Genomic DNA, 26,082 nt, shown 5'->3' with positions numbered 1-26,082 from the left:
TTGGGACAGCACTTGCATCCAGGCAGCCAAGTGGGAACGCATCCTCCCAGCACAGTGCTGGGGCATGTGCCGCGGCCAGCTCACAGTAAAATCCCCTGACATAGGCAGGACCCAGGTCACCAGCTTGAACCCAGCCAGAGACCCAACGGTGCGCCGGGTGCAGAATGACAGCTGTCTGTACAGTCTGGTACCACATGAAGCATGCTGAAGCCGCTGATCTGACATTGGTTCTGTCCTGCACGGCACATCCTCAGCAGGGAAACCGAGCAGAGGATATGCCATGTGGGAATCTCCCTGTCATGGCTGAGGTGTACAGACAGGGAGCTCGCACAGGCTGTGCTTGCCCAAGGGAGCTCATCCACACGTAGGGGAGTCTCTCTGCTATGATTTTCAGTGGTATTGATTTAGTTATCACTGCCTTAGGAGTAAGTCTGGAGGGGTACTTGCTGGCCCATACTTTTGCAGCTCAGATGCGAAGGGTCAGGCTTTTCCTCTTCTATTCACTTAGGAGTTTTTTTACTATTTTTCAGAAACAGGAAAGGGAAAACAAAGCAATTATCTGTACACCAAAACTTCGTGACTAGTGTTGTTTTGAAATGCTAGATTCCCTTCCCAAACCTAGAGAAGGCAGCATGGGGAAGAGCTGCTGCTCCGGGCACTGAACAGGAGCAGCGTGCTCAGTAAGCACCTGAATTGTTTGCTGTAAATCTGACTCTCCCCACTGGGCAATGTTCCTAAGAAAACTTACCCCCTGCATTCCCTCAGGCCCCTGTGTTCACATTTGCAACTCTCACGCTGCACTTACCAGCGTTATTTGCATGGATGGGGCTCCCTGCCGATGCCTGGGTGGCAGCAGCGGAGGGCTGACAGGGCTTTCCTGCCAATCTGTCTGTTGTTCAGATGAAGTGGTTGGAAAGCGCTTGCTCTCCAGTTCCCTCTTTGGCTCAGGCACCCCGATAAGGCATGGGCTGTCCTATCTCGCCCTGGGAGCTGTTCCTCCTCCCTAACAGGCTCGCTTCGCCGGCTGACAGTTAGCAGCCGGCAGTGCTTGATAAACTTATCAGACCAAAGCTGAGCCCAGCGCACGCCCAGCTCCTCCCCAGCCTCAGATTTCCCCATTCCTGGGGACTCTCTGCTCTCTGCCTGCCTTGTCGTCTGGTACGGTGAGCACAGATCACCCCTGGGCCAACAGGTCAAAATCAGCCCAGGGACCAGATTGAGAAATGCTCGTATTGGAGCAGCGCCTTTAAAATGAGGGCGTCAAGTGCGATGTTCATGTCATCCATATCCAGCGCTGTCTCTCTCCCTGGAATATCATTCACTGGTGGAAATGCTGCTAATGTCTGGTTGATCCTCTCTGTGTTTCTGCTCACCCCGTTTCCCCACTCATTTGGCAGTTGAGTGGTTTTAATGTAGGGCTCTCATGGTGCATGCTTGGAGGATTTCTTGCTAAGCCAGTTACAGAATTAGGCTGCTTTGCTGAATTAGGTTCCTATCATTCGTTATGGGTATCGCAGTAGTGCTTGGGCATTCCAGCCGAGACCAAGGCTCCATTGTGCGAGGCGCTGTGTGTGGAAGATAAGGAGGGCAGTCGCGTCCCTGACTATCTTACCGTTGAAATAAACAAGTGAAATGAAGGGGAGAGGGGCAATTGCTATCCTCCTCTCGCAGATGGGGTGAAGCATTCTGCGAGCTTCATAGTGTGCTGAACAACTGCAGAAATCCAGAGCTGATGTCTTGCCTGAGGTCCTGCAGGAAACACGCAGCAGATCTCTAGTCTCAGTTTGGGGCTGCGGCCTTAAGATCGGTGTGTCCACGGTGACTGTTAATCGAAAGGCAGTGCGTCAGGACATCTGCAGGGACCTCCGTTTTCTTAGGTCTCATCCAGCCCAGAGGAAACAGACTGATTTAACTATCCTTGAATAATTTTGGTGTGGCTGTTCTGGGTTGTCTCCTCTGTGTGGACGTGCTATTCCAGGGCATAAGTGGAAAAACATCTCTGCTTTGTGAGCAGAATAAGTGATTAAAAAATTGTTTGTGGTGTACTTTTTTTACTCTGTAAGCAGCTTTGCAGGTCAAGCTCCCTGTCTGTTCCCAGGTTAGACCCTTAAGGGTAGGCAGGAATGTTCGCGAGGAAGCGTGTGCCTGCAGCTGTCTCTGGGAGATCGTCTGATGCCTGCAGGTTTCCCCATGTGCGGCACTGACGCTAGAACTAACCTGCTGCTGTGTCCCCATTGCCTATGGCTGCACAGCCCTGGGGGAACGACCTGCCGCGAGGACAAGGGACTCTGCTCTTATTTTTTTTTCACTGAAAAGGCTCTCTGGTGAAGTCTAGCACAGGAAGCAACTGGACTCAGCAAATAACTTCTTTTCCAACACAAACTGTACCCAACTGGAGCATAACTCTTCCCTGTCCTTCCTTTCAGTTCCTTGTAGGCCCTCCATAAGCATCGCCAACACAACATGAAAACTTCAGGGTTTTGCCTTCTCTAAGCTTCCACTCCATGGAGGTTAATGCAACCTGAAGATCAGCTCTAGCGTAATGCCATGCTAGCTGGAAACACAGCTCTGCTTCCTGCAGGTGTCCTGTGGTTCTGTCTTCACTGGGAAGAGAAAGACACAGCCCGTGTCCAAGCTTAAATCCACACTTGATCATAGTATTTCTGGGCTGCTACTCTCAGCGCCTGAAGGCTGTCTGGAAGACACACACAGGCACCTCTCTCCTTCTGACAGATGCCTGGGGTTATTGCTTTGCATGTCCCTTATTTGCTAAACAAACCAGCCCAAAGACCAGGGTTTTCTTTCCCTGGCAATAAAGGGAAGAAGGTCTGCAGAGGACTGGGGAAGTGCAGGATACAGGGCGGGCTCAGAGAGAGGCAAAAACAATCAGCTCTTTCTTCAGCCACAAAGATGAGTTGAGATTTTGCTTTTTGTTATCTGTTTCCTTGATTAACCAGCCAGAATGTTTTTTTGATGCAAGAGGAGATGGTGGGAAAGGGGTTGTTTTCAGGGCGGTCAGAACTGGGGAGGATTTGCATGTTTGGAGAGCAAGGCTAGGTGTGTTTGGAGTTGGTGACAGCCATGGCCTGATCCTGACAGGTGCTGAGCATCCTTGGGTACCTGTTGTGTGGATTCAGTAGCTCCAAGGACCCAGGAAGCCCTTCGCCCATGCAGCAGGCCTGCCCATGGCTGGTGCTGTGTTGGAGGGGAAGGCTCTCCCCCAGCCTGGAGCGGTGAGGTTCAGGCAATGGCAGATCTGCTTCCTCCCTGCTCCTTCACCTGCATTTCCAGAGCTTCAGGCAGTGCAGAGGAAGCCCAGGGAACCATGCAGAATGCCACTGTCACCTCCTGAGGCTCCAGTCCCTCCATCTTCCTCCTCAGGAGACAGCTCTCCCTGATCAGGCATTGTAGCAAACAAGGGGCTGGGGGGCTCTGCCTAATTTTTCTCTGGGCTGCTGACACCCATACACCTAAAGGAAGGATGGGGCTCAGGGAGAAAGGAGGTAGGTGGTGTTACCGGGCTGTCTGAAAGTGGCACCTTGTTACTGTAGGGGAAGAAACTGTAGTGCCTTCGTGGAAAACTTTGCAAGTTAATTCCGTCTCCTCTTCCTTCCTTCTTGGGTCACTTTCTGACTCCAGCTGTACTGTCTCACCAGTGCCCTTGCCAGCTGGCCCCCATCCACAGCCTGTGTTTCTGGAGATATGCTCCCAGTGCCTGTGGGAGTGGGTCAGCCTGGCTGCCCCAGGCTGCTTTGGCTGCAGAGGTGTGCTCCTAAGCACTGCTCGGCAGCAGCACGCTGCTCGAGGCCATCCCAGTGTGTTCCTCTACTCGCTGCCCATCCATCCAAAACAGTCCTTGCATCTCCTGGGGATGTGCCCACCAGGCTCCCCACAAACAGAAGGGTAAGGCTGACAGTGCCTGGTCCGGTGTAACTACCCTTCAGTAGCCTCTGGGCTCAGGAACCACTATAATGGTGAAAGAAGCTGCCTGCCCTAGAGTCCTGGGGAAATAAAAGACAGGACTGGGGTGATCTGTGCTTTGTTAGGAGGGAGAAGCAGGCTGGGGAAGTGCAGCCTTAGGAGAGAAGATCCCAGCCGCCCCTTGAAGGTTATACCTCCTCCATACCGTGGAAATCAAAGATAGGAATGGAAATCTAATGGATACAGCAGCCCTTGTTCAGCAGGCTCAGAAGAAGCAGCTGTCTGATTTGTTTCTATGAGTGGTTTTACAGGCACTCTTGCCACGGTGCCGATCAATGTGTGCCAGCACTTCCTCGAGAATGGCCCGATTGGAGGAGCTCAACTGAGCCAGCCCCGACTCCTCTGCTGTCAGACGCCTGCTGTCCCCGGAACGCAGACGGGGCAGGCTGCGCCTGTGGGCCCCTGTGTTCTGGGGCTGGACGGTATTACCTCCTGAGCAGTGCAGATGCTGGCATGCTCTTTAAATATTTCTATTTGCAGATTTGTGGAGGGCAAGGGGAATAACAAACACAGCTTGCATTTTTGGCAGCAGTTTTAATAAGCTAAAATGACTTTACCTTCAGTAAAGCTTGTCATGTGTGTGAGGGTTCACACGTGTGTGTGTGTGCCTGGTGTCATGGTCAGGACCTGGGGACCTGGGTTCTCTAAGCCCAGTTCTGTCACAGGTTATACACCTCCCTGGAGTCCCTGCCCTGCCCGGGTTCTGGCATGACCTGGGAAAGGACAGCAGAGTTTTAACGGGGACTTCGATAACGCTGGCTGCTGGGCACACGATCCTGTGTCATCGGATGCCATTGTAGCCGCACAGTCCTCTTGCTCTGGAGAGCTGACTTGCTGCCTGTCTGGGCCCTGTCTCTGAAGATGAATGCCCCTGACCCCAGGCTTTGAGCGATGTTCATGGCTGTTCTGTAGCCGATAGGCCCCTACTCCCTGAATTTGTCTTCTGTCATGTCTAAGCTTGGGATCCCCGTTCCTAACAAGAGCCCTGTTTCGCATGTGCATTTCCATCCTTACTTCCACTTGAACCGTATGGGGCAATGCTGTACCCTTTCCCTTCTCCTTTTGCCCTCCATCCCCACTGCCTGCATCTCCAAAGCCAAGTATGACACTTCCCCGAAATGGACATTTTTAACCTGAAATACAGTGTGTTAGCCCAGTTACTGAGAGGGAACAGATTTATGAGATAAATCCCAGCAGGCCTGTACATGTTGTCACTGTCTGGTACAGTGCAATAAAAATATACATTAAAATAAGTATAAATACATATTTACAGTGTATGAGTAAAGCCAGGGGTACAGACTCTGTTTTGAGCTTCCAGAATGCATATTAATGACTAACAGCTTAGGCACAGCGTAAAACAGGGCAAGTACATTTTAGGTCTTAAGAGAATAACTTTGGATTTACAGCCGTGTAACTGGGGGCAGGACAGACCTCTCCTGGCAATAAATGAATTTTCCGCTTGGACCGTTTCTTCTTTGCCCATGATGGCAGCCTTCCTTCACAAGCACTTGGAGTGGAATGGCTAGTGCCACAGCCTGGGGTCCAGGCTACTTCCCACTGGTGGTGTTGTCCAAGGCCATGCGCTCAGGGACGTAGTTAAGGAGTAGGCTGTGTGCTGCTGCAATGCCCTGCTTAACTGAAAGCACTTGTCTTTTTAAGGCTATAACAAATACTTTGTCCTTCCTGTTAAGAATTCAAGGGACTCTACAAACCTGAGTGAATAACTCCCATCACCAGGAAGGGTGGAGAAAGAAAAGTCCAGTGCAGTGACTTGTCAAAGATTATATAGTGAGAACGTAGCAGAGCTTGGAGGGGAACTGGCTCTTTATTTGTGCCAGTGCTTTGCTGTGACCTATAGACCTGGAAGCAGAAGGAAATACCCCTGCTCTGTTTGTATAATATTTGTAAGGTCCTTGTGTATGATGCCAGTGTGTAAGGGCTAGGTCACTTCCTCCCTTCAGAGACTGGCTGGAAAGCAGAACTCTCTGGCCCTTGACATTGATATCCAAGGGCCGTTCCTGACCGTGCAGTGACCCAGGATTGCCCAGGACAGCTCGAAGCCGGAATGTCCAGCATGCAGTGAAATATTGTGGGACATACCAGCCTGGATTCCAAGAGCAGCCAGTCTCCCTTGCGTGGTACTGGGGCATGGGGCTTATCAGCTTAGGTCCAGTGCTGTGGCATGGCTCTTCCTGGAGCTCGCTTGGTCGCCACTAACCCAGGGAGCTTTGCAGTGTGGTGCGTACGAGGAATGCATTTAGAGACCCCTATTATCAGCTAGGGATAGGAGCTGTTTTTTCAGTATTTTCCTCCCACTCCAAGCTAAAAATACAACACAGTTAACTTGTCATTTGATCACAGTAAATGCTCCGCTGAAAGAAAATGTCTTTAAGTGCCTGTTGCCAGAATTTATAACCCAGGCAAGTCTCTGCAGAAGCCCTGTCCAGGTTGAACACAGCTCACTGAATGCAATCTATTTGCATGCCCTAGCCTTATCTTCCTAACCATCAAAGCAGAACGTGGTTATGGCACTAGCTTGGCACAGATTGTTGCTGCCACTAGTCCAGGGCTTCCCACCTCACTACTGGTCAGTCTGATGAACCGGATTCTGCATGTGGTGTAAATCCAGGGTAATAGTGACCTTGGAGGAACTCCTCTGGATTTGCACTTGAGCAGGTGATGTCAGATCTGCACTGGTACCTGTTGTAATTGAAAAGCGACAGCTCCCACAGGTTTCTTTGTCACCTATTGGGATGTGCAAGGCCCTGGGGTGCCAGAACACCAAAGCCAATGGCATGACTTTGCCAGTCCCCAGGGGAACACGGGAAGCTGTATGAGCTTTATGAGTTGGGCATCCCCATGCTGGATGGAGATGTTGGGGAGAGTCTTCTTCCCTGGAGCATGCACTGACAGTGGGAGCTCCAGCAAAGACCTGGAGCCATCCCTCACTTAAGACTGTGTTGGGTCTCTCGGTGCCTTCGTAGGTCCACCTTGCGCTGGAAGCCCTTGGCACAGAGCTCACAGCTGAAGGGCTTGAAGCCGGTGTGCTTGCGGCTGTGAGTGATGAGGTTGGAGCTCTGGCTGAAGGCTTTGCCGCATACCTGGCATTTGTGGGGCTTCTCCCCTGCAGGGCAGAGAAAATAGTAAGAAACACTTTGATGGATGAGAGAAGGGAGGTAGACATGCCCTTTAGCAGACTCAGACCTGACTGGCTATGCTTGGGCATCAGGGTGCTGCCAGCCCAGCCATCCTGCTAAGGCGCTTGTGCTCTGATCCAGCAGCAGAGGGTGAGGAGAACCAGAGGCAGCCCTCCCCAGCTGTGTGGCCATTGCCCTGTCTGCATCCAGGGCTGGGTACAACCATGACATGCACTGGAGGCTGGTCAACAACCACCTCCCTGTCACACAGAGGAGGACATGCACTCCGTGATGCTTAGACCTTCTGCTGCCTTACCACACAGGGAAGAATGACTTCCCAGTGCCTCTGGACACTTATCCTCGGTCCAATATCTATGTATCTGGGGACTATGTATGTGTATCAACATGATGGATTCTAATTTACATTTGCTTATTGGGAATATTTTGTTTCTCACCGGTGTGGATGTAAGTGTGTTTCTTCATATCCGACTTCTGGTGGAAGCGCTTGCCACAGTATTGGCAGGGATAGGGCCTTGTGTCCGAATGGATCAGTAGATGAGTGGAGAGGGTGGAGGAACGCTTGAATGTCTTCCCACACATCTTGCACTCAAAACTTCTTTCCTGTTAGGGGAAAAATAATCACAGGATGCCTGTGGCTGCAAGACACGTGACAGAGCTTGAAGAGTGTTAAATCTTTTTGAATAATAGATTTGATAAGTGAATCTCCTCAGCTCATGGACTGATGTGCTAGGTGCAGTACAAAGAGAATGCAGAGAGGGTTACTTATGGAAATGGATTACATCTTGAGATCCAAACTCCTGCGCCCTTTAGGAGGAGGTGAGACACAGAAGAACCAGTAGCAAAAATCCTTCCTGCCCATCCAAGGAATTCTCAATGGCAGTCTGAGATTTGTGAGACCAAGATCTCTGATCGGCGGTCTTCAGAGCTCCTATCATTGTCACTGGGTGCTACAGGAAAACCATCACGTTTGTAAGCTTGGAAATGTCACTTCTTTTACAATGGAGTAAGCAATAGCTAAGGTCCAAGCATTCATGAGCTCTGGACAGCTGGATCTCTGGAAGCATGCTACCCACCTGGGAGTGAATATTGGTGTGCTGCTCCAGGCTTACAGCGTGTCCAAAGGTTTTTCCACATACTTCACAAGCAAAGGGCCGGGTCCCACTGTGAGACCTGCGGACATGGACCTCCAGTCCATGGGGCGTGGAGAATACCTGCAAAACAACCAGTGATTTTTTGACATGAGTCAGCTGTGTCTCCATCTTTGTTTTTAATTCTTTTTCCTTCTTTGACTCTTCCCTCTTGTGGGCCATGTGAACTTCATCATTCCTAGCGCCCTTGTCTCCTAGTCAGCAGAACAAGTAGGTACCTGTTCTGAGCCGCATGCATTGCACTCTGGTGTTACCCAGTCAAACACTGACGTATGCAATGAAAATCACTCCAGGCCCTCCCTATCCCTGAGGTTCTCATCTGACACACACCTTGTTGCACTTCACGCAGTGGTAGGTCTCCATGTCCGAGGAGTAATGCATGCTGTAATCAAGAGGGGGCTCAGCGCTTGGCAGGAGGTGGCTTCCGTACAGGCTAACTGGGTGCTCCAAGAGGGCTGACTGCATGGTGGAAGACATCTGTCGGTAGTTGTATGGCAAATGGAAAGCATCCCAAGAAAAGCCAGTTTTGTAGAAGGTAGACGTGCTTGTTGTGTTAGTGCAGTCTTTGATCTGCAGCCCTGGGATGGCCATCTCTGGAGAGCGAGAGGGAGAAGTGTCATGCCATTGCTTGCAGCTGGGCACCAGTAAAAAAGTTCCTTGGGTACCATTCTCCCATTTAACATCCTGCCTGACCTTGGGAATTGCAGTTGGTAACTTCTCTTTCTTTGATTCAAATCCTGATTCCCATACAAAGTTCCTATTATGACTGATTTCAATCTGAGGGAATTTTATGGGAGAGGGGATGCTATGGGAATATTAACTTCCCTACTAGCCCTGCTTCATGTGGTGTTTGAACAAGTATCATGTGGCCACCCGCCTTGACCCATACAGCATGGAATTGCATTAGTCATCAGGATCTGGAGGCTCGCTCATTGGGAATCATAGCATCATCCTTCAGGCAGATGCTGATCTAGACCGGAAGCATAAAGGGAAATAAAGAATGCTCTTGAAGAGCTCTGCCTGGGCCAAGCTTGACCATTGATATCAAAATAAGAGCTGCCATTTACTGAAAATCTGGACCCAGTCATAAAGGGTTCCATAAGCCAGCCCAGCCCTGACCTCTTTTGCAGTTGTGGTCTTGGGTAGCAGACCTTGAGCTGAAGGGCCTGGCAGCATCCTGCTCAGGTACTGGACAGGAACGCCTTCTTCCTTCAGTTCAGATGGGTCCTTTTCTTGTTTTGGAACCACACATTCTAGGTCCTGCTTCTTGATGTCCTCTGGTGTCTTGTCTTCTATGGCTGTAATCACACAGTAGAGTCACAGTTTATTCTAGCTGTTAAGAGAAGAGTCTGTTAAGGTGGGGTTTGTACTTATGGATGAACTCATACTTGGACACACGAGCCCGTGCTCAATTCCTGAATAAATGCAGTGTTCCAGTCAGCACGGCAATCAAGGTCTGTCCATTACTGACAAAGGGACATTCCAAGCAGGATAAGATACACAAGGTAGAGAGAGGCAGGAAGAAATGATAGGAAACTTGGTACCCTGTATAGTTAGAGAAAATTAACCCTAGAAGGCCACATGTCCGTAAGAATTATTTCCCTATTTAAAACCATTTCCATTTGTGTGAGTAACTAACAATCACTAACTTATTAACCTCCCCACCCCTCTCCTAAGAGAGTTTGGTATTGTTAACCTGAATTTATGGACAGCCAAGTAGGGAAGCAGAGAGGCAAGATAGCTGCTTATGCAGTTGCAAAGGTGACCACAGAGCCTCGTCTCCTCCTGCCCACACTCCCATTTCTTCATTGTCCCAGCCTTTCAAGGGACCAAACAGCACTTGTTAGAAGTAGGCTTTATAGTAAGAATCTAAAATGGGCAGAGGTTCAATACATGCACTTCCCTTCTGCTGGAGATGGGACTGGGCTGCTAAAGGCCAATATTCATCTATCGTCCAAACCCTTCTGTGCACCAGAGACACAACAAATGGCCAAAAGATGATGGCAACAATTGAAATTAAAATGTCACCTCCTTTCTTTTTTATCAAACTTGTCATAGGGCTGGACTCTAATTTGATAGCCAGGGCTAGAGCAAAGGGTAAGTTGATCCTAGATTTGAATAAAGAAAATTTGAATGGTGTCTGAAGGAAGAACATAATTGCCCCGGCCCTGCCACTGCGTGGATTGCTGTGGGAGAGACAGCACAAACAGGAGCAGAGGGAGGACAGCAGGCATAGGCAGAAGCAGTGCTGGCTGGTGTTAATACAGTACATAGCAGCTGACCCTTCACCTGTGAGCATGCAGGACTCGTTTCACAGTCCATGGCAGGGTATCTCCAGTGTTTTCTCATTCTAGCTTTAACCCTCCTTGCAGATCATCAGGAGGAGGTGGTAAAACATTGGGGTAGAGAAGATGTAGGTCCAGAGAGAATGTGGGCAGTGAACATAGCAAGCTGGAGATTGAGGTGCCAGAGTTGTGAGTTTGTGGAAGACTGATAACCAAGTCCAAGCTCTTTTCGCAACTGTTAATTGCCTGCAGTTGGCCATCTTTCCCAAACATGACCAACTCCATACAGCAATCTTATCTTTCAGATCTCACCAGCAACTCAGCAGGAAACAAAAGGAGGATCTAAATTTGGTTTTGGTGGGACAGTGTGGGTTTGGCCTGAAGAAAGAGGGCACACAATAGGGGATTGGTTTGTCCTTAGACTGACGTCCCCGTGTGGAAGCCCTCAGTTGCTCTTTAGCTCACTCATCCTACTCCCTTAGCTTGCCTACTCAATTATTGATTTGCCTTGGTGTATTCTTACAAGCCCAGCAGATGGATTGACTCACCACTCAAGGGAGAGGCTATTGGATTCCACGTGGGTATAGGCAGGTCATCTTCCACAAAGCGGTGTTGATGATAGGTATGAGCTTTTTTGCTCTTCACCAGAAAGGAACGTGGCATTTTCCATTCACTGCCTGGGCAGAAACACAGAATAACAGTAGGTAAATCTCTGTGCTTTGGGGGGTAATTTCTCATTTGTTCCCCCAGCACATCAGCTCTGTATGCAGCAGTGATGAGAATTAAACCCCTTCTACTGGGGAGACAGAGAGTTCATCTCAAAGGTCCCTCCACCCAGTTGAAGAGCAAGGAGTGCTTGCTTGGGTTTAGGTGCTTAATGGATCTCAACTCTGGGGAAAATATATAGCTGTGGAGGGGGCTAAGCATTGCCAGATAGGCTCTGTCACTGAATGTGGAGCTGTGACTGCAGCTCAAAGATGGGATTGCAGATTACAGCATACCCCATAAAAATTACACTTCACAATCTACCCCCTAGGTTGAGGCAAAGGATTACTGCTGTCTTTATATTGTAGGTGGAGAAACACTGAGTGCTGTGTTACAGACCAAAACTGTTTCTGTGGCAAAGATACATCAGAACTCAGAATCTCTTGTAGCTCTCTGCTCTGGCTACAGGACATGGTGCATCTCTGAGGACACAGTGGGGACCATGGGTTGGAGACCATCCCTTCGAGAAAGGGTCTGTCTTAGTGTTTTTCTGCACCTAGAAGAGCGCAGTCCCAAGCCACGACATTGGCTCCTCTGTGAAACTGCTACATGACTAATAATTATAGAAACAACATCAATAATAAGAGAGATGCAGTGGAAAATCCCTGCAGCCATGATGTATGGTGGGCTTCCTTCTTGTTGGCTGTAGCTTGGGTATTTTCTATTCTGGCTGACAAACAACAGTCAAGCAGAGGCAGAGCAGAAGTGCTGGGTGAGAGAGGTTACCTTTTGGATCTGACTCAAATATCACAGACCGTTGAAATGATGGGATAGGAACAAACATAAAATGCTGAAATTTAATCATACAAAATTGTCTTGCAAAGCATCTGTTATCTTTACTACCCAGAACCCAGCCCGCCCTGTGCCTGCTCCCCATGGCTAGTAACTGCTCTCATGCAGGCAGTATGACAACAGGCTCAATGTTGTGTACAGCAATATCAGCTGGAGCCTTATTTGCATGCGTATTTGCATTTTCCCCTATAATTGTTCAGGACAGCACTAAAAGCAAATCTTGCTGTATTTCATATGAAAAGTCAGCAGTAAGTCCTGGCTCTCTGTTCATGGGAAAGTGCATTATTAAGTTGATGTTTTTCCTGAGAGCAGTTACATGTATCCTACTTACTTACTAAAAAAGAACAAAGTTTGCTCCTGTTAAGTAGGAATGACCTGAAACATCTGTGAAAGTCAGGACAGAGCAGTGTGGGCTCCTGGAATCCCAAACAGCCAGGGATTGGAAAGGTCTGCTCCTTAGGGTTCGGAAGTGCCCGTGCTACCCCTACATGCTGAATATAATTACATAGCCCAGTGGTGTTTTGTTTAAAGCTCCGAGGGCCACATTTACCGTAGTGCCTATGCCTGCAGGTATGCGTACTGTGGATTTCAGACAGCGAGGAGGTCTGCTGTGGACGGGTGGGTTGCCAAGCCCGCTGTTGTTGGTGAGTCAGATGCTCACCAGTGCAGCTGCCTTTGGAAATGCAGTTATAGCTGCCTTTTAAAATCTGATCCAGCATTCCCAGTGTTTCTTCTATGACTTCAGGGATAACTCTTGGTGTCTCCAGCCATTTTTTCTTCTGAATGACTCACCTGTTTTTCTTCATCTTTTTCCAATAAATTTGCATGTAACTTGAGATGAATAAGAGAAAACAGAGGCCAAGAGTAGATTTGTTAATTTAATTTTAGAAAGAGGACAAAACAGTACTGAGAATGAACCATAAGTATGCCCTTGAGGGAAGGGATGCTGAAGTACATTGCTGTACTTACTCTTCTGTAACTCTCTCATGAGGTTCTTTCCAAGTACCGTAAAGCGTTATCTCTGCCTGGCGAAGGGCCGCGTGCACAGAAATGCCTCCATCTCGGTACAAACACAGGCGTGTTCTGCAATGGGCATAACCCTTCAGCAGCTTGCCCTGCTCAGCCTGTGCACCCGCATCCTAGCAGAAGGGCTTAGCTCAGAGAGGCTCACTGCTCTTGGTCAGTCCCAGATGGGGTACCTGTGGCTGGAGCCACACTCTGCTGAAATATAGATGTGCCCCAAATTAAAGTCCTGCCACAAACCCTTTAGACATGGAATTTCCACTCATCTCAAAGGGATTTTCCCATGTGGTGGGGCAGGACTGTGTCCACAATGGAGGATATTCATACCAGCAAGCTTTAGACATCTGATTTCTCTGCCTGAATTAGCCAGTTAATTTCCCTGGAAGGGAGGAAGAGGCTCCAGCAGCGGGTAACTCTGAACGCAGGGTGAAAGCCTGCACCCAGCAGTGCCTGCTGCAAGAGTCACCTTCCCTGCCCACCGGCTAGGGAACCCCAAGGCATTAGCCGGACAGCTTAGCCAGGTAAGTTAGAGGATTTTAGATGGGTGGCATAAGCAATCTTGTGGTGTCTTATGGTAGCACCCATACGCTAAGTACACGAAGGCACGAAGTACAGCCCCTCTTTTCTGATGGCAGTTGCAAGTAGATGCACATGAATCAACAGGATTTTTCTGGATGTGTCTGCCCCAGCATATGTAAAAGACAAATTTGGTCCAGTATCTTGGCTGCTGATAAGGGCCTCTACTGAGCACAACGATCTTTAATGCACTGCTGAACGTTACAAAAGGAAGTTACCTTCCCCCACCCCATTTTACAGAGAAAACAGGAACTGGGAGCCCAAAGCATAGTTAATTAACAACTGCATTGAACTGTCTTTGTGATTCACACAACCCAGTTAGAGGAAAGCTAGAAGCACAGATTGTGAGAGAAAAAATACTATCTCTCCTTGAAACTTAAGATTACCAGCAGCAAGTGATCAGCTGCTACTAATGGCTAACTACACTTCACAGAGAGAGTAGTGCCATGGACAACAGACCCTGCTATGTCTTAAAGCCATTAAAGCTTCCGACAGAATTTAGCTCCAACCTTTTGCTAAAAAGTAAACTTTATTTTTATGGAGTCTGTCCTTGCCGGCCCCTGTGGTAGCAGTTTCTACCTTGGCTGGCAAGTGCAAAAGGGTTTTCTTTGCTCGGGCAGGAGTGCCTACCCAAAATGCAAGTGTTGCGGCATTTTTTGGATTCAATACAGAATATAAAATCAGTAGCTGGCTAGAACTGACATTCTTATTTTTTCACCATGCATGCAGCTGTACAATAATGTTGTAGTAATCTACCCCGAGGAGACGACAGCCAAAAGGACCCAAGGGAAAAAAACCTGCTTTGCTATTTTGGGTACCTACCCTGAAGCACCTTGGAAGGGCTTCTTTAACCAGTTAAAATTCCCCAGTCAGACCTGAAAGCAGACCCAGCATTTGCAGATTCCCCTCCTATGTTCAAACTCAGTTACTTTGAGCCTCAGTGATGCTCTCTGGTGATTCTGCAGAGTATCACACGTAAAACTGTAATGTAATACCGAAACACTGGAGATTGTGCAAGAAGCAAACTAAAAGGGTTTTTTTAGGGGGTGGTTTCTGACTTCAGGATCCTAATTTTACTTGATCCCACAGTCCTCGTGAAGCCCTAACTCCCACTGCACTGCATGGCAGCTCGCAGTACCCAAAAAGACAGGATCAGGCCCTTTGATATAATTTAGAAGAAATTCATATTCTCACTGAATTAGATTACGGAGCTGCTCTCTCTGGTTCCTCCAGCGGACGATTCATAGCACAGGACACCGTCCTGGGGGACAGGTGTTCGCAGGATGTTGCGCCAGGCTGAATCAGGAACCCAATTTGCAGCCTAAGTTCTATTCTAAAGCTGACTTTCATTCTCCCCTAAATTCAGGTAATGCTGTTTTCAAATTTACAAGGTTAATTGTAGAGATGAAATACTTTTTCCCACTAGACTCAGCAGAAATACTTAATTTTAACTTACAATTGATATATATCTTCATATAAGTTGATAAGTGTGCAAAGTGTTAGAAGAGGATTATTTACTTACCATTGCTTAATTTATCTTTAAATATTAATATTGCTTTTTTCTGTTCTTTCTGGCAGAAGTGAAGCTACCAAAAATAAAGAATAGTTTGTCTTTTGGAAGACTACCTTTTTTTTTAAGAAAAAAGCACAAAACAGAACACAATCTGTGTCTGAAATTTGTAAGACTCCAAATAAAATAAGAGGTTTTATGGATTCCTGAGTCTTTAAATATGAAGTCATATTCAAAAAAAGAATTTCAGTTCTTTACAACAAAATTAATCATGTCTTTACTAGCCCACCATTGCAAAATCAAATGTACTTGGGGTGAATAATCTGAATGCAGCTTTTTTTTAGTGGAAAAATGAGCAGAGTATTTTTAATTCCTGTGTAAGTCTGGGCAAATGGACACTATGGCAGGGCTAGCAAATTATGGAGACAATCTTGTCCAAGAAGTGGAATGGAAATGCTTGTACATTAGTAGTATCTAGAAATAGTATTTAGAATATAATTGCAGCATTTGTTCTCCAGAAACCTCATTTAGCTCCTAGTGATGTTGGGAATGCCTCTGGCTTCAGCAAACTTTGCCTCAGGCTTCCATGGATAAATAAACTTACGTAGTGCAATCTAACAAACTCTATATCCCCTTAACATATAGATGCACTTACTGCGTGAACTTGCAAATCATTTGCTTTCCTGCTTAATGTATTGAATCAATCTGGTGGTATATGAGGAGCGTCTATAAATAGCTAATTCCATATGCTAACAATTGTTACACTAATCAGCATATACTTAGAAAGGATGGAAAATAGTAAAATAAAAGATAGGTTTGAAGCAAAAAATCCTACACAGGAGAGACTGAATTCTCATCTAGCAAAACTGGCACAGATTAATTGATGTCAGCAGAGGTGTGCTGTTTTGTGAATTTAAAGGTCTGGCCCTGTAAAAGAGCAATTAAAAGGGAAAATACAGTATGCCCTCTCCTCAATGCTGAAGCATAGAAGTCTGCACCTGGAAATTGGTCCTGCTGCATGGAGCTTGCTGGGACGCAGGTATCTGAGAGCATTGTCACATACTTTATATTTTGTCTTACTATTATCATTTTCACATGTGAGAGTGAAGTAAGTATATGGTATATAATTTTAAAAGTTTGACTCATTTGAATTAAGTGAACCATTATCATAAAGGAATCCTGAGGACAAGTGTCTTAAGCAGTGGAATATGTTACATATTTGCAAACACAAGCAAAAAAGAAGAAAAAGCTTAGAAAAACATATCAGAGAAATTAGAAAAACAATGAAATTAAAAGTGATTAAAAGAATAAATAAATCACCTGTTTGGGGGACTTTGCTTTACTGGATTCACCTTGAAATCTCCCCAGACAAGAGAGACGTCGTCTTCTCTCTGGACTCCTCTTCCACTTTTTCACTTAGTCGCAGTCTGCTGAAATAGATACTTCTCCTTTTTTCTCTCTCTGTTTTTTTTGCCCCTGTTCCCCTCCCTGATTTTTCAATCAGATTATTTGTGTCAAAATCTGGCGGTGAAGAAACAGCCAATAGAGAAGCAGAGCTCAGAAAGTATTTGCTTATCAAAACTTTCCAGGACTTTGAAAACTTCAAGAGAATTCACGATGCCCAGCTCGAAACCCTGGGGGCAGCACCCTCCCCTCTCCGGGGCAGCTTCGCCTTCTGCAGGAATACTCCTCTGTCATATTGACAAAGAGCGTGACACGGTGAAATAATGTACCGAACAGGCATTTGGTATTTTGTCTTTTCTTTAAAAAAAAAAAAAAAAAGAAAAAGAATAGCTCTTAAGAAACCTGTATTTTTACACACATTCATCCACGCATCATATCTTTCACAAACAGACACACCATCTGTCTCACATACACACACTCACATGCTTCAGTCTCATAAACAAAACCATCTAGCACATATGCACAAAATTATTTTATTCCAGAATGAGTCTTTTATCTCTCCAGTTTCCAAGGAAAAAGGAATAAATACTTGCACAGTAGTAACTGAAAAAGATGCGTGTTAATCAGCCTTCATTTTCCTAGGCATATGTGTGTGCAATCCACATATATTTTAGGCATTGCTCTATCTATATACAGCTGTATATAGGATATAAATATAGATTTAAGAAAGCTCATTAAGCAAGCTCATTAACAAGCATCTTTGCAAAAAGCTCTTCAAGAGCAATAATAAGAATTTGCACTTCTATAACTTGCTTTCAAAAAAACTTTGAAAATAGGTTTGCAAATGTGAAATAATTGACTGCCAAACCACCCTGTAACGGCAGGGTGGAAGGAGGGAGAAGGAAGCAGAGCCACTTTTCTCAGCTCACCTGGTTGCTCTCCAGCAGAGGTGGGAACAGGAGCTGGAGAGCAGTGATTTTCTTTTGAGAATCCTTGGACGTGACTCTTTATTTGGGGACAAACAAGGAGAGCTGATCTCCTCAAAAGCTGCAGGGAGAGTAATTCCTTGATTTCACCCATTCTCTGATTTTCATAATCTTCCTGACTCGCAAGCGCACAGCGGCATGAGCTGTGTGCCCTCGGACGTCCCCTCCTGCACTGACAGCACACTCTGTGCATGGCTGGAACTGGGGTGGCAAAGATGCCCACCAAGAAGTTTATAATTCAAGGCGTACATAAGCATATATGTAGCTGTTGAGTGCCAAGCACTGGGACACCTCCGACAGAGATATGCTTTTATATCATGGAAGTTTTTTGCTCCCTGTGAGCTTTCAAATGCACATCGCTCTTTTCTACAGTCAGTTGCATTAAACCAGGACTCGGTTTGGTCCCTTTTCCTACTGCCGCTCAAGGTGGTGAGAGCACCGGGAAGCAACAGCCATTTTCATGCCCTGCACCAGGGTTGGCGATAAGCTGGTGTCTCCCTGATGGAGTGGATGTGGTCCAGAGACGCTTCAGACTGCCAGCGGAGATATCCTGCACCCCACCATGCCCGGCAGCAGTGCCAGGCGTGCTGGCCCTCGGGCCCTCTGCCGGGACTGCCACAAGTCACGGCTCTTGTCACTGCGCCCTGACGTTGCCCCACGGCACCGGACAGGCTGTGCAATGGGTTTTGATGCAACTCGGAGATAGGAGTGTAGATTCACCCACATTGAGAAAGATTCAGATTTTGATCTTAACCCATCTGTCATTTACCGAACATAATTAGTTCTTGTTGTTTATAGAAGCAAACAATCCGTTTTCCCTTTCCCTCCTCCCCTCCTTATTTATCTAGCTGGGTTTTGCATGAAAGAAACACTCCCAAGGCATTGTGCTAGCAAGCTGATTTGCATCCTCTTAAACACAGGCATTTGAAGGATTATGTTTCCCGCTACAAAAACAAGCATTGTAACAGAAAACCAAAATGTACATTGCAGCTTCAGGGTTTCATATGAAGACAGTTACAGGAATTAAACAAAACAGGAAAATGACAAGCTGCTGAAAGGACTGAGATGTTATTTTATGAAACATTGGAGCTGGCTTCTGCCAGCACCCCTGAGCACAGACCTCCTGTTGACATAAAGTGCAAATGGCTGCAGAACGTGGCTTTTAAACTGGAGATAGTAGAAGCAACTCTGCCACACAAAAAAAAAAACCTCCAGAAAACTAGTTATGCAAAAAAATCTAATAGCATGTTCATTAAAATCTCATCAGCTAGCTGATTTGAGAGGTGCTCCGAAGAGCCCTGGGAGCAGGAGGATGACTATGTCCCCCAGTGTCAGTAACCTACGTGTAGAGCAGCTGTTCTGCTGCCCCCAGTAGCCACGGTCTCGCAAAGCCCAGATACAATGGCATACACACTGACCCCTGAGATGGTGGGCACACACACTCTCTTTTATGACTATTGACTACTGCACTACACTAGAATGCCTGAAAAGAGATGGGGACCCTGCTGTGTCTGGTTCAGGTGTCACCCACCCCTCCTCCCTGTATTTTACTTCAGGAGTTCCTATGGAGCAAATAGGACGGGAGCGCAGCCAGCTATCGCCTTGGCTTGCTGTGTTCTTGCCCTTCCCTAGCTTTCTGTTTATGGCTTCTGCTAAACTTATCACCTCTCCTCGCCATTGAAATTGCCAGCAATAGGTGTTTTATACAAGCTGAATTAAAAAAAAACAGAGTGCCATAGATGCATTTTGGGCTAGAAGGACCTTTGAGCTGACCCCGTGTGGTCATTCTTATGTTATGTTCTTCCTGTTGATATAGTTTGCCCTGTTTTCTCTTCTTGTCTCAGGGTCAGCAGAGAACGGAGAGCCGCAGAGGGTTTATCTGGGCTCACATTGGCTTGTGCTGTCCCTGACCCACGCAGCCATGGGGGATGTATGGCGAGTTCTGCTTGCATCCCAGCACAGCTTAATTTTGTGTATTGCCGCAAGTTCTTAGTAGGGCATATGCTCCAGTACATCCTAAGTAAATAGTTTATTAAATGTATAACTCAGTAATAATAAGCAGGTTAATTATAGCACATCATGTCCACTCTAATGCAGTCATTTTCCCTTTCAAATCTAGCAGCAAACCCCTCCTGTGGCATCCATGTTTTCTTTGGCAATTTGAACGTTACAGTAATTAAGTCACAGTAAAATAATACGACTAATTGCTTCCAGCTCGTTTCTGAAGCTCATCCTAATTTCCACCCTTTTCTGTGGCAGATTAAATAAACACATCTTCTGCACAGCAGGAAAAAAATACCATCATTCTGTCCAGACTGTAATAAATATTGCCACGCACAAGGCAGGACTTGATTAAAAAGATGCTGGCTCCGAGCAACTCCACCTCATCCAGAAGAGGGATGACCTGTTGCAGGTGCAGCGCGAAGGAACGATCTCGGCCCTGCGGCGACGAGAGCTGTGAAACACTGCAGCTAGGGCCACAGCAGCCAAAAACCAGCTGATACGTCTCAGATGGCGTTCTAATCTGCTTTTATTTTCTTATACCTAGTTTCTGCCTTGCAAATTTAATATCCATGATTCCTACTGGCATCTGAGGACAATTCATTGGGACCGAGGGGTCAGGTCAGCAGCTTGCCAAGCATCCTCGGCGCATTCCCACCGAGCTCCCCCTACTCGGAGAAACGCCGAGACCCCGTGGGTCCGGGGATTGGAATGTGGAGTTGGAAACCTGCTGGCGCGGCACACGGGACTGCAGGCTGGAGAGCCAGCCCTGAGGTAACTTCCGTTCCATTCTGCTTTCCTAAGCTCTGGGTTTTCCACAATGAAAAATGAACCTTCTCTAGAAGGAAGGGTGAAACGTTGTATGTAGGCGTGCTGGTGTTGGGGTGACGGCTGGACTCGATGATCTTAGAGGTCTTTTCCAACCTATGATTCTATGTCATACAGTTGCTGCATTTCAGCAAAAAAATAAAACAGTCCTTGTCCCCGGTTTCCATGAAGGGTGACGGGGTCCAAACCAGTAGAACGGAACCAGCTTTGCACATCCGTGAAGTGGAAAACGATCAAATCCCGGGTGCCTGCCCTGGAGTTTCCCTCCGGGACTTCTGCGGGACGCTGGGCCCGGCTGTCCCGGTAGCGTTTTTATTCCCTTTCAGCACGTTCACTCACTCAAAAAACACCCGCGCTCAGGCGGCAGCGCAGAACTTGGCTGCCGGCGCTGCCCCCGCAGCCGCCGCACGCCTGTCCCAGCCAGCCGGTGCCCACGACGGGCGGGCGGGCGAGCCGAGGCCCGCGGGTACCGCGGAAAGCCCGGGGTCACAGCACCGGGTCACCGGGAGCGCGGCCACCGCCATCTTGCCCCGGGCCGGGCCTTGTTTACCGGCCGCCGCCCGGCCCCGCCCCGCGTGACGTACCCTCCGCCCGGGGCTCCGCGCGGCACCGCCCCCCGAATCACGCGACCTCCTCGGGGCCGCATCGCTCCCCGGCCGAGATACGTCCGCCGCGAGAGAGCGGGTGGGCGACGCGGCCGTCCCTCCCCGCCGCTGTTCCCTTACGGAGAGATGGGCCCTTGAGGGGGAAGAGCCGAGCGGGGCGGTGAGGGACCGGAGCGGCGTCGGGCGAGGGCGGAGGGAGGCGGAGGACTGGGACTAGTTTGTGCGGCGGAGGGATTCGAGGGGAGAAGCGACTGTGAATGGGAGGGGGGAGGGGGAGGCAGGGCCAAGATGGCGGCGCCCTGTGGGCTAGAGGAGCCTTGAGTGGTAAACAGCTGAGGGGAGGAGAAGGAGAGGTGAGTGCGCTGGGCCTCCCCCTCCCTCCCCCAGCGGGGCGAGAGCGGAGGCAGACGGGGGGCACGGAGAGAAGGAGCAGAGAGAGGCGGGAGGCGGCAGGAGAAAGGGAAGGGGCCTGGGGGTTGGGGGAGGCGAGGGGAAAGCCGGGGCGGGGGGGGGGGGGGGGGGGGGGGGGGGAGTCACGTTCCCCCCCTCCCTTCCCCCCCTCCCTTCCCCCCCCTCCCTTCCCCCTTTCCTGCCCCCCAGCTAGGCTTGCCCGTGGCCGCTGCCCATCCCGCGGCGGAGCTGCCTGGGGGGGGCTGGAGGGGCTGCCCCCCCCCCCCCCCCTTTAGGGAAGAAGGTTCAGCACCTCCGTTGGAAGCGGTGAGTGGCGGCTTGCGGGCTGCTCCCGCCTCAGTCCCTTGCTGAGGAGGAGGTGCCCTCGTCCCGGGTGTTAGGAGCCTGTCCCCTTGGTGAGGAAGGCTTTTGTGGTTCCCTTGCTCGTGGGTAGGTAATGTGAAGTCAGGATGTTGTTTACTTCTACAAGAAAACATTTTGCTTCCTGTTATCACAAAGAACTTGGAAGGCTGCAGTTCTGAAGTCTTCACCCTTTGTTTGCTGTGGATGCAGCCTCTGTCATTGTTTTATCTCTCCGGTCAGTGCTTTTCTCCTCGCTTTTTTTTTTTTAATGAGTTTTTTACAAGGCATTGAGTGAAAGAAAGAACATGCCTTAGAGGAGCATGCGATTCAAAACCCATAGAAATGACACAGAAACCGGGATCGGATTTTGTGTGGAGAACTGTTTCCAGAACCGCAGTTTCCAGAGAACCTTCCAGTGGATGCCAGTACAGAAGTTTTTCATCCTTTGTCCGATCTGATCCTGTAGTTTCCTGACATTAACTTCTGTGGCAAGTTGTTAGGAATCTGTAATAATCAAAGCACTACTGAAGTGATCCCAGTAGGTGGAAAAACTCCTCTTCAGTTTACACATATGAGCAACTAGAAGCTGAATCTTTGAAAACTCAGGAAGTTTTAATATTAGCGCAAGCACTGGGAATACATACTTCTGTCTGCAGTTGACTTTACTGTGCTAAGCAGTAATCAGGTGCTCTGCTTATCAGAAACAGCTATGCCATGTTTAAGCTTAAAATCATGAGCTTAAAATCCTGTACTCAATAAAACACTGCTTTGGTTTGTTAGTTCATTTGTTTGGGTTTTTTTATTTTTTTAACAGTCTAATCAGCCCAGGACTGAATTGCCTGCATGGGGAGTTGCTCAGACTTATTCAGATGAAAATATAGTCAGAATATCTAATGTGTCATGAGATAAGTGTTAATTAAAATGATTTTTATCTTTGGCTGTGTTTAATCCTGGCCCCTTAACTCTTTGTGTTACTTGAGAATTTACTTTTGTGGTGACTAATAAAAAGTAGCATTGTTAAAGGATTCTCGGGTGAGATATACTGTGCAATTGCAGATGTTTTGGTGTTTGAACAAACATTTGACTTTAGTGAGTATTTGTAGTTTACAATAAGTGCTGGTCTTATTTAGAGCTGAACTGCTGGCATGTTGACTTGTACCGATCCCTGAAATTCTTGCAACTGCCAAACACCTTCTGTGGGCTGGTGATGTGAGTACCAAAGTCAGTCCCTGTAAGCACTGCATAGCCTGCAACACACATGCGTGCGCACACGCATGCACAAACATATCTGTCTCTCTCTTTGGAAGAGATACCTTCTGTAATAAGCAGGTCAAATAATCAAAGCACTTTTTAATGGTGGAGGCAGGGGAGAGGTACCAGATTTTACGGCATGTTGCAGACAGGTGTGTATTTTTTTGAAAGAATGTTACAGCTTAGGATCTTGGTCTGTTATGTAGCTGCTATATTTTCATGTAGTTTAATAAACATAATGAGGACAAGTAATAATAATTCCTGTGTTAGCATAAGCATTTCTTGGGGTAGCACATTCAGATACAGAGCAAACTTCTTGCAGTGGTGAACTGCTATCACTTTCCTGAGTAGTATTCTTTTTTGGTTTTAATTAAAAAGTTACACATCATTTGGTATTGTTCTGTGTAATGCCTACTTTAATTCTCGAGTAGTTAAAATGCCTCGACTGAGTACACTAGGTAGTTTGCAGTTGTTTGGTTTTTTTTTTTTTTTTGCTGAATTGCAGCCTAACTCTAAATAAGTTTAAAGGTTTCTCTTCGTGGCAAAAAAAACTGCTTCAGAGATTTAGGAGTCTCGCTCCTTGTGTTGCTGTGAAGTCTAGAGCTCTCTTTACCTGTTCATAGTTTTAAAAAGACTCCTTAGTTGATATTATTTTCCTTGTGTACTGTGAATTAAATTGGCGTAGAAAAACAGTGCTTGTTCTGAATTATTTATTTGCTATTAATATATGTGGTTGTGTGTAAGGAATTGAAATAATTCCCTTTCAGGGTAATAACTGGCCTGTTAGCATGGCTTCTCTTGAAGGGTTAAGTGTCACCTCTACCATGTTTGTGCTTTTTTCAACATGCATTGCTTCTAAACAATTTTCCCTCTGACAAAAATTTGAATGGTAGTAATTAGCATAGTGTATTAGCACAGCATAGTTTCATAAGAATCTTAAAAATTGCTGAATGTGATTGTCTTTGGGGTTATTGGGCTTTTGTGATCTTTCGATTCTTGCATCAGTTAAGCATCTGTGACAAAGTACATGACAATGTATGTGATACTGAGTTATAAATAATTGTCGAGTTTAGGAATGGGGTCTTGTATCAGATCTTAAAATAACTTGAAAAATATGGACTACTAGAAGAAGCCAGACACCTTAATTCTTTAAAAATTAATAAGTAAATTAAATTAATTGTACTGCCAATTGTAATTAGGTAAATGAAATGCCAGTTTGAACTGAGGTTTAAAGTGTTTAGAGTTGTTATGATTTCTGGGTGGTGGAAAAGGGAATGATCAGCTGCTTACTTTCCTGTTGCCACCAGTGGTTTTCCTCCCTCCTGTTACTTTTCATTCATTGCTTATGTCACTTCTAGAATGATAGTGCTTAGTTTACCTGTAAAGGAAATATAAAATCGAGTATTACTAGGAAATATAAAGTAGGCTTGGATTTTTGTATATCGGGTGGGAGGGAGTGAGGCTTACCCTTTCATGACAAACATTTCGAAGATTTGAGTGAGAAGGGCTGCTTTGTAGTCAGTCTGAATTTTTCTTCGAAAAAAATGATTGCTGTAAACGCCTTCTGTCCTCATTCATGGTCTCTGCCAGAGCAGTACCTGAGGACCTTACTTCACCTGCAGTAGAAATCAAATGGAAAAGTGTAAGTCTTGGGGTCTGGCTTCACGTCATTGCTGTCAGCAGTGGTCTTATGTTGTTGAAATCCCCCTTTCAGGGCGGTGGGAGGGAGGGGAATGACCATTTACTGGCATGCCCCATATTTAACATATGGTTAATGAAAAGGGATGAAATCCTGATGTTGATCCCCCACCCCCCAGAATAAGTGCTTCTGGTGTCTGAATTTCTGTGTTTTTAGAGCAAATGCCGAGGACGTTCTGGGAGGAGTGTGCGTGTATGTTGAGTGTGTCCCCCTCCTCCCCACCCCTTGGAAGCATAACTGGCACTACCAGCTGCTTTTTCATTTGGCTTGAGATAAAAATACACTGAACAGAAGAACATCTTCTCTTGACAGAAATACTTACAGAAGTCATAATCTTTTGAAATACGCTGCTAGCTCTTTCTCTATTTAGCCTTTTCCCATGAATATTTTTACAGTCTTTTCCTTTGTCTTGAGTTTGTAGCTTAACTGTATTGTGTTGTGGTTAAATTAGCTACTGAAAATTTTTTTAAAACCAAATTTGTTCTTGAGTTATTGGCTTCCCCTTTTTCTCCTGTAAGCTGGCTCCAGGGTTGTATCAGTACTTAAAATTAATACTTTTTACTAAAATTTGTCTTTATGAAAGCTCTTGAATGTAAGAATAAGAAGTTTGCTATTGGTGTTATATCTTCCAGTGAGATTAAAATGTTGCATTTTGAAAGTTATTTTAACAGGTTTTTTTTCCACTCTTTACTATCTTGTAAAATTAATTTTTAAAGTTAGTGAAGAACCAGTGACTCAAACCATATGGAGAAATTACTGACTTTGTTTTAATCCTGTCAGTTCCAAGTATGGCTGCAGGGATGCAGAAATTATTCCAATAGGGGAATGATTGCAATCGCTAGGGGTGGAAGTGTTAGAGACTCATCTTGTATACTATGTATTTCAGAAGAAAGAGGTGTTCATGATACGATACTGTAAAGGCTTAAGGGAGATCCTGTTCACCACAGGTGTATCAATCCCAGATACAAGATACTGTGGCATTCAGTGGCTGATCTTGCTGTTTTACAAGGCAGTGGAAGGCCCTTAACCTGGCCTGTTCAGGGTTCCTTACCTGCAAGAATTGAAAATCGTATCACAAATTACTAGTGGGACTGGTCATAAATCACACTGACACTATGGGCCCTGGGAATGGTACTTCATCTGCCAGAACACTGCGTTTTCTGCTTGAAGTTAAAAGCCTGTTGCCTGTGAACTGGTTATTCAGCTGTCTTTGCTTAAAAAAAGTGACGCAGTTTAAGACTGACGCTGGAATATCCTGGTTTGTTCATTGTGTTGGGCATCATGGACCCAATGTGATTAGAGGATCTCAGTGTTAGT

At 46.8% G+C, this 26,082-nt stretch overlaps 2 protein-coding genes across 6 annotated transcripts in view; one reads left to right on the top strand and one right to left on the bottom strand.

Annotated features, from left to right (window-relative positions):
- Nucleotides 1-4,513: 4,513 nt before the first annotated feature.
- On the bottom strand, nt 4,514-16,645 carry GFI1B (growth factor independent 1B transcriptional repressor). 3 transcript variants are annotated; one of them, XM_009934219.2, is made up of 7 exons: nt 16,559-16,645; nt 11,121-11,249; nt 9,439-9,585; nt 8,618-8,880; nt 8,213-8,350; nt 7,574-7,739; nt 4,514-7,105 (listed from the first exon to the last, which is right to left on the bottom strand). In XM_009934219.2, the coding sequence occupies exons 2-7, from the start codon at nt 11,233-11,235 to the stop codon at nt 6,927-6,929; spliced, it is 1,008 nt and encodes a 335-aa protein (XP_009932521.1). In that variant the 5' UTR covers nt 11,236-11,249; nt 16,559-16,645; the 3' UTR covers nt 4,514-6,926. The 3 variants fall into 3 exon arrangements, with proteins under 3 accessions (XP_009932521.1, XP_075295788.1, XP_075295787.1); XM_075439673.1 differs by lacking the exon at nt 16,559-16,645 and adding an exon at nt 12,922-12,958; XM_075439672.1 differs by lacking the exon at nt 16,559-16,645 and adding an exon at nt 12,680-12,752.
- Nucleotides 16,646-21,124: 4,479 nt separating this feature from the next.
- TSC1 (TSC complex subunit 1) overlaps nt 21,125-26,082 on the top strand; it is a 28,442-nt gene continuing 23,484 nt past the window's right edge. The window contains exon 1 of one of the 3 annotated variants that reach the window (XM_075439252.1): nt 21,125-21,222. The gene's annotated coding sequence lies outside the window, so the exon portion shown is untranslated. Of the gene's footprint in view, nt 21,223-21,327; nt 21,416-21,754; nt 21,780-26,082 lie in introns of those variants that run through there. The other 2 variants (XM_075439251.1, XM_075439253.1) reach the window with 2 other exon arrangements.

Source organism: Opisthocomus hoazin, chromosome 19 (genome assembly GCF_030867145.1).
Source record: "Opisthocomus hoazin isolate bOpiHoa1 chromosome 19, bOpiHoa1.hap1, whole genome shotgun sequence".
Lineage (NCBI taxonomy): Eukaryota > Metazoa > Chordata > Aves > Opisthocomiformes > Opisthocomidae > Opisthocomus > Opisthocomus hoazin.
The sequence above is the reverse complement of the archived record's forward strand: the minus strand, read 5'-3'. Positions and strand labels throughout refer to the sequence as shown.